The 8,439-nt window shown below is 32.4% G+C and overlaps 1 protein-coding gene across 1 annotated transcript; it reads left to right on the top strand.

Annotated features, from left to right (window-relative positions):
* Nucleotides 1-1,058: 1,058 nt before the first annotated feature.
* Nucleotides 1,059-8,213, top strand: LOC138316610 (histidine N-alpha-methyltransferase-like). Its single transcript, XM_069258286.1, has 7 exons — nucleotides 1,059-1,235; nucleotides 1,527-1,665; nucleotides 3,601-3,703; nucleotides 4,393-4,496; nucleotides 4,774-4,851; nucleotides 6,150-6,326; nucleotides 8,026-8,213. Exons 1-7 carry the CDS (start codon nucleotides 1,059-1,061, stop codon nucleotides 8,211-8,213), a joined length of 966 nt encoding a protein of 321 aa, XP_069114387.1.
* Nucleotides 8,214-8,439: the final 226 nt, after the last annotated feature.

The following is an 8,439-nucleotide window of genomic DNA, read 5'->3' as shown; positions in this document are numbered from 1 at the left end:
GTATTAACTCTACCTAATTTGATTGATTGCAAACGTTTGAATTAGAAAACACTTGACGTCAATTGGTTTTAATTGATATATATTCACATTCAAATTAATCACATGTAGATCAAACGAAAAATCATTATCGATCTTCACAAATCTACATTATTATTCGTTTCCTTCATATAAGCTACAGAATCTACAACTATTTCGCTTTTTGATAATATTGGTTTTTAAATTTCTGACACAAAAAGACAAATGAATCTCGTAACAAAACGCATATCATTGTTTCCTTAAGGTTCCCTGCTGGATGTAACCCCCGATGTTTAAAATCTTTTGTAGAATAAAAAGGTATAGTCATACCGCGTAAGTGGATTATACTTATCAATGTTTGATTACTCAATATCACAAAGGTTTTATAGCAAAATACCTTGATAATCGCATCGAATTGATAATTTAGACAAATTATACGCAGTTTGGCTAGATAAAACATTCGGTGTATAGACCAAAAATCGAAGTTTACTCTTTTTATAAGCTGCTAGGGGTTAATTCAGAGTGTCTCCGGAATTTATTATAAATATATTTATTTATTACATGTATTTCGGTCAATCTTCGAATAAATGAAATTTGATACAATCCAATAGCTAGTTGATAACTTGATTATAAATACGAAATTAAATATTACACACTTCCTTCATGGCACAGGCGTTACATGGATGATCTGTGTTATTTTATAAACTACCAGTAACAAAGTGAGGGAGCTTGTTTCAGTGTGAAAAATATGTTGTTTGAAATTCATTTAGTTATTTTAGATCAAATAGGTAAATGACATATACATTGTATTGGCCTATATGATACAAAAAACACTAAGGAAATTTACCACATCTTCCATTTCATATCAAGATCAGAGAAACGCGTGATTTGTGAAGTAAGGTTTACCTTAAGAGACATTCAAGGTAGAACCGAAATTATCAGCAACTTATTGCGGTAAATTATAACTTGATACCGTTGTTGTACCTGTATATGCTATAAGATTCTACATCCAGCAGATAGCTGTTTACAATTACAAAGGGAAAATGGCAGATACAATAAGGGCGAGAGTGGTGGCAGGATTGGAGTCAAACCCAAAGTACATACCTTTCTCGTACAAATACGACGAAGTCGGATCAAGGCTTCAAAAGGAGAGCTGCAGGATGGTTCAAGATTATTATTTAACTGCAAGTGAAACATCTATTCTACAACATCAAGTCCGGGTAAATAATATCTTATAAATCTTACAAATGTTAATGTTTTACGGCAATAAAGCGTACAGTCTGGATAATAATTGGCTTTGTTTGTTCGCGCATTCGTTAGATTCATCACCTTACAAAAACTGTGCATTGTGGGTGATTTTATTTTTGATCTACATCATACTTTACTGCGTGAATACGTAACCTACTGATACTATAATAAAAATAAATCGTATCTGTCAAAAGTCTATTTGAACAGTTTTATTTTAGTAGAAATTTAAAGAAAGATGGTCATTTTCATGTTGCATGTTGCAGGATATCATCCCTGATGTTCCCAATGATTTGACCTTGGTTGACATCAGTAGCGGTGACTGCTCTAAGACGCGATTTGTTATCGACGAACTGATCAAAACACAGAACACACTGATATTTTATCCCTTGGACATTTCAGGAGGTAATGGTGACTTTTGGTAGACGGTGGGTTTCAAAAAATAGAAAACAGTTAAATGTCTTTCACTCGAAATGCAATGGACCGGTTAAGAGTTATTATAAACAGTCCAGCGGGTTATTTTAGTCATACGATGTCTTAAATTATGACATTTGAATTGCAGTTTTTACAACCAATGTAATAATGTTACTTGATGGAAATGGAAACACAATGCGCATCTAAATGCATTACTTGCATATGACTTTGAATTGATTATCGTCACTCAGAAGCGCTCGTTGATTCTATGATACCTAGACAACTGCGTCAAACAACAATATGCAATACTCAACCAACAGCACGTAAGGTTGTTTATCATTTTGTCACCATATTATATATACTATTTCATGATGGACTAAAGGTCAGCTAGGTCACAAACTAGAAAACTAAGACTACAACTTTTGAAGAGGAATGTTAATGTTTCATATGATATCCCCATGATATGGACAGGGTTGACACGACAGAACAGTTGGTTTCGGATTCAATATTTCCTTTTTTTAATTGAAATTGAATAACTATTTTATGCAAACATGTCGTGTATGTACTATTAAGGTAATGTTGGTATGCTAATAGTATTGTGTCTCTACATACAACTATATGATGCATTAACAAACGAAATATGAAAAAAAAACCATAGAATAGTTTATAAAGATTAAATTTGAAATACATTAGGCCAGATGTTTGCAGTATTCTTGTGTTATCTCACTATTATGAAACTATATTTCTATACTCAGGCCAGATGTTTCAGTTAATTAAAGATCATATAAATAGTTTTTAGCTTCATTTGTGTCAAATGAAGGTTGATGTGGTTCGTGAGGACTAGGTTGATTCGCAAAGATATATTTCCTAAATGTTTTTGTTTAGGTATGTTTTCCTTCATTGCGTCTATTTTATTATGGAGACAAGCATACATATAATGAGTAAACATAATATGCGAACATCATCCTACCTAAACCAATTTTATGTCACGGAAATATCGTTTCGAGAGAGGGGGGAAGAGAGAAGAGGAAGGGAGAGATAGATAGAGATAGCATGAAGAAAGAGAGAAAGAGAGAGAGAATTTACTGTGAAGTTGGATAAATGTGAGTGTTGTCTAGATACTTTTATCCTATACATTATTTTTCATTGTTTTATCAGACAAATCACAAACAAAAAATTAGGATCAAATATGTAATTTGAGGTAATGTTATACATACATGGAAAGATATAAGTCTAAATATCTGTACTCCGAAGGATAGATATGGTATATTTTCTGAACATTTAGTAATTAAGATCCAACACCATCCAAAAACGGTCTTCCAAGTGGTTTTCATGGATAAGGGATGAATACCTATTTGGCTAAAGCTCGTGTCTTTTCAAAATTAACAAACTCGAGTTTGATAAACATGATACATTACAGTCACTCGTTAGAAAACATGTTTACCTCATAACTTTAACTTTGCCTTTATAATGTGGTGATCGATTGGTTAAGAATCTACATTCAGGAAAACTACCAACTACCATATATTGAGTCACATATATATATCTTTCTGCCATATAATATCAGCTAAATATAGTGTCTAAAAATCGCAAATATGCGTAATATGCAGTTGATGAAACTCGATGGTTGTTTAAATCCATTCCTTTAAAACTCATAAAAGTTACGATAGTTGACGGACGAAAGGATAGTCAGAAAGGTCATAAACGGTCCCCGTGAGAGTTCGGAATGACGACAAGAAGTCACGGGTGTTTTCGGCAACAACGATACAATATCGGATAACTTCAGTACTTAGTAATGATATCCCGAATCATATATGTTTTTATTTAAATGCTAATGAATTTATCACATGAATTTTTTTATTGTGAAAAATGTATTTTCAAATTGTGGGATAGAAACATTCTTGAATCTTGAATATTTTTCTTCAGAGTTCTTGTTTAAAGCAGCAACAAAACTCAAAGAGGAGTATGGTGACTCGCTCACAGTTCACCCGATAGCATCTGATTACGTGGAAGGAATAGAACAACTCAGGTAGGTTAATGTCTCAACAAAATGTAGCTCAATTAAGAATTTGATAAACTGATATATTGGTTTATTCGGGAAAACATAAGTAGCTCTTCAGACAATATATCGCAAGATATTGCGAGGTATGTGCCCCAATCACTGTTAAGTGGCCTATCTTTGTATACGTTTAACCAATAAAACAGGAAGTGTTGAACAAATATACAAATGTGAAAGTCTATACCACAGAAATCCCAGACGTAGACATATCAATCGGCATCTACATTTAGAATTAAGTTCAGAAATTATTTTCAAATTGTTAACAAATTAAATGCAAAATAGTATGTGCGTCTTCTAAGCAAACAGCTCGGAGAAAATGAATCAATGTTCAAAATACAATATTTATACACCAGTACTTTATATCTTCTAGTTATTATTTGGTTTTGGTGGAGACATTGTGTTTGGTTCTGTATTACTTTTTGTTTTGTACCGCATTATGTTTCATTCCTTTTCCTATCCTGAAATCTAGACCACATATTTAAATCATACGATGAATAAACGAAGAAAACATAATTTCGAAATTGAAAAGAAAACATCGAAAACCTTTCCATTTATTACTTTTTACCTTTCTGGATAAATTTCATCACGTTTGAATATGACAACATATGCAGCTGCATATCTCATTATTTCTGTATGTTTGTCTCTTTGATCTCTTATAGACAGATTAAAGGCACAAAACTGATTCTTTGGATAGGAACGATATTCAACCTTTCATATGAGGATCAAATTAATATACTGAGACTCATCTCAACCATAATGACAGGTACATGTGTTTAAAACACAAAATTAAGAGAGAGGAGAAATGATACCATAACATACTATTAATACCATGATTGTCGTATGTTGGGAAAGGATAACCCCAGCCTATTTTATATTATTGAAAGATTTCCAGATAATATTTATCTCAAACTGAATGCAATTTATAACCGGCTTCTGCCATGTGTCACCGTATAAAATTTAGTCGATTCCAAGGAAGAATTATTCAAAGATAGACATTTTTTATGTTCTTGGCATATACGTATTTTCCATTTTATTTGTAGATCGATGTCGACTGGCATTTTCGGCTGATATTACCTTGAGTAGGGATGCCATTATAATGGCCTACAATGATGATGCCGGTAAAGTATTTTCTAAGAAACTTATATCAAAATTTTCAAAATGCAGTTCTTTATGTGCGTTTTTACATATTTTGAAACTTACTTCCTACCATTTTGAATGGCCTTTGGCCAAATCATGAAAAAGACAACCTTGTTTAAAGGATTATATGTAAACCCCATTCGCCACTAAACTCCATTTTTAAACTGAATTTCCCCCTAGTCGGAAATACAGATTTCTTCGATAAGTAGTATTTCTACTAGAAGAACATTTAATTTTCGGTTAATTTAGGATGTGTATCGGTTCATTCGGTAGATCACTTAGTATTTGTTCTTTCAAAAACGTAACGAAATAATAACGTGTTTTGGAAACGTGGTCGTTATCTCACAAACGAATTATGAGACTTTTTTGTTATATACGTAATGATAATTGCTTACATTAAATGAAAGATAATGAGAAAATGAAAATAATGACGTAGCACACAAAATATTGTTACGCAATGCGCTAAATGTGGTCGCAATTAATAACTGTTGTTCTGACTTCATATGTACAGTGAACAACTGGATACGATGATACACTTGCTATGCATAAGGTATTACATTTTAAAACATACTTAAGTCGTAATAAGGAGACTTGTCCCTGTTGGAATGGCGTCTGCCAGTCCGATGTAACGTTCTGTTTCCAACAACCTTTCAATCATTAAGATAACTATACCTATGTCTGATAACATGACTGTATTAGATTATTTTGGTATTTTAGCGGTACTTTTAACGCTATTCGCGCTGCCATTGAATATTAGTGAAGTAAAGCGCTATGTATGTCAATTAGTATTTCTTATTTTGAACCACCGAATTGAGTTCATTTATATCCGCGCTAATAACATATGTTTCGCATTTGCGTTAAAATATGACTTTGCTTAAATAAAAAGTTTACAGTTTTATAATTATTTTTTCCATACTAAATGTTGAATTTTGATTGGTCAATTTTTTATCACTTTAAATGGAAAAAAATCCTCAGAATGGCGTGAAATCCCGACGTGACCGGGACGCCACAATAGAAACATTGACGTTGCGCTGATTTTGAAAATAATACATTGAAAATCAGTGGAATCATACTTGTAAATGTTTTTTTATTTTTTTTTATTTTATGAAGAAGTCTGGAAAATTAGCTATAATCATTGATGTCATTATTTGGTTTTAACTTCATTGGGTCGTGAATGAAACTTTTGCTTAATTGATACCAGATATATGATAAAATAGTTAACGAATTACACTGTTTTGGTAGATCATACTTTTCTTACAATTCTCTTTAATATTTCAAGGTTATAAACGAAGAATGAATCTTTACGGAATTACAAGGCTGAACAGGGAGGAAGGCAGTATGATCGACCTAGACAAGTTCTCGTATCACTTTGATTTCATACACAACACAAATCCTGAATTCACGAGTTATATAAGGGCCTACATTGAAGCTAAAGAGGATGTCCAGTACCCTATACGTAAGTCTGACTGTGGCCAGTATAAATAAGATACATATCAAATGTGTGCATATGGGAGAATAACAATATAGCTAGCAACCTAAATTGCTATGTGATCGTCCTCCCTAGTACGTACACAATCTATTTGACATAGTTGGGCTCGATAAATGAGAGATGTGAAGTTATTAGTGGACGATACTTTGGTATTAACCATTTTGCTGCCACAGGAAGTTCCCTGATTTCCTGAATTTCCACGATTTTGCTGGGATTTCAAACCCACTATTATGACGGCATTTAGTTATGGTGTCAACAGTTTTGCATATATATAGTCTCATCACGAAGTCGACGTCAAGAGTCTTGAAGACGGTGTCTGTGCCAATTAAAGCAAATAAATAAAGACATATCGCGCACTCCAGATGACAAGTGATACCTCTATGGAAAGCTGAAAAATTATCCACTAGCTCAGCTTAATGAGTAATATGGTCTTCGCAGTAAGAAAGTTTGCGCTGCAGTCAAACATATCGATGTCACAAAAGTTGTTAATATTCATAGATTTTGTTTTCTGCGTAGTGGAAAATTGACATTGAACAATAATACAACGTGAGTATTATTTATTATATAAGTAGTTGCATACTAAACAATCCCTTTGACGAGAAATCTTTTGTTCTGTTTATCACCTTCTTGATTTCTTGTCATTAACTATTATCACGGATCATTTCTGTCAACGCGACAACGCAACAAATAGCAATCGTGAAACTTAATATCCACAAAATTTAACAATTTTACAACTTTCCTGTAGTATATTTGTGCATCTAAGTTGAACCGTTTCGGAATTACAATAAACTGTAATTTGTTATTTTTGTTTACATAGTAACAGGTCAATCAACAAAAATAAAATGTACCGGATAGCAGAATATACAGAGTACACTAGCCTAACATTTTTACAAAATTTCATGAAACTAAGTTGAACGGTTTCGTAACTTTAAAACTGCACAAAATACAAAACGTGACGTCAAAATTCGTTAAAATTAAAATCGTCCCTGTGGCAGCCGAAGGGGTTAATAATATGTTTAATTTCACATAGTAAATTGTTTATTAGTTTCTGACGTTTTCATATTAATCTTATTAAAGGAACAATTCGATAAAAGCAATGTGTTTTTTTTTATTCAAATATAAAATAATAAATGACACTGTTGTGGGCATGGTTAAGGGTAAATTTCTTAGTTATCACAGTTGAGCGGGGAACGAGTTTTTAAGTTTGCAAAATTGCATGAACGTACATGTAAAGAACATAGCGATATCAATCTTGAAAACTTTTATTAGAACCAGTTCATTTCCGATATAGATAACTTATCCCATTGCATTTTTTAAATAAATTATCATTTCAAAGATTTATTAGTATGTTTATAGGGTTATATATTATGATTATCTTTATGATACGTTTATTGAAGACTTTTAATTACAAAACATTATAAGAAAATAATGAATTAACCAATAATTACCAAGATTGCATTATAATCATAGATCACAATTTGTTGCAAAAGCTAGATTTTACTTTTACTAATATGTAATTGCAATTTGAATAAACTTTAAACTGGCGGACATTCAAGATAATGTTCCTTTATCTTATGGGAAATGAGATATCAATTGGATTGATCCATATTGCAAGTACCCCTAATATAGCTTTGAATTGAATGTCAAGCAATTGATTTTTTTACAGCTGGTTTAAGTATGGAATTAGTGATGAAGAAGGGAGAACATCTCTACCTTCACGAAGGTACTGGACTCAGCTGTAAATATACACTGGAACAGTTACAAACCATTGTACAGAAAGCTGGACTCCGATTGGCTGGAACTTTGATAGACAAGGAGAAACATGCTGTTTTCTGTCAGTGCGTTACTAAATGAAGAAATATCAATATTCTATTAGATCTTTTCAAAACTATTTCAATTATATAATATATATACATGTACACAGCTGGTGTGGTAACACAGCTGGTGTGGTATAACTGAAAGAGTTAGGGTTTAGGGTTTGGGGTTTTATTGGTGAAAAATCATAATTGTAAAGCGAAGGTTCTGGAATTACAGGTAAATATACTACAAAACAGCTAAATACCATTATTGCGAAAGCTGG

This window comes from Argopecten irradians, chromosome 2 (assembly GCF_041381155.1).
Source record: "Argopecten irradians isolate NY chromosome 2, Ai_NY, whole genome shotgun sequence".
In the NCBI taxonomy this organism is placed as follows: domain Eukaryota; kingdom Metazoa; phylum Mollusca; class Bivalvia; order Pectinida; family Pectinidae; genus Argopecten; species Argopecten irradians.
Note: the sequence above shows the minus strand (reverse complement) of the source record. Positions and strands in the feature narration are given on the sequence as shown.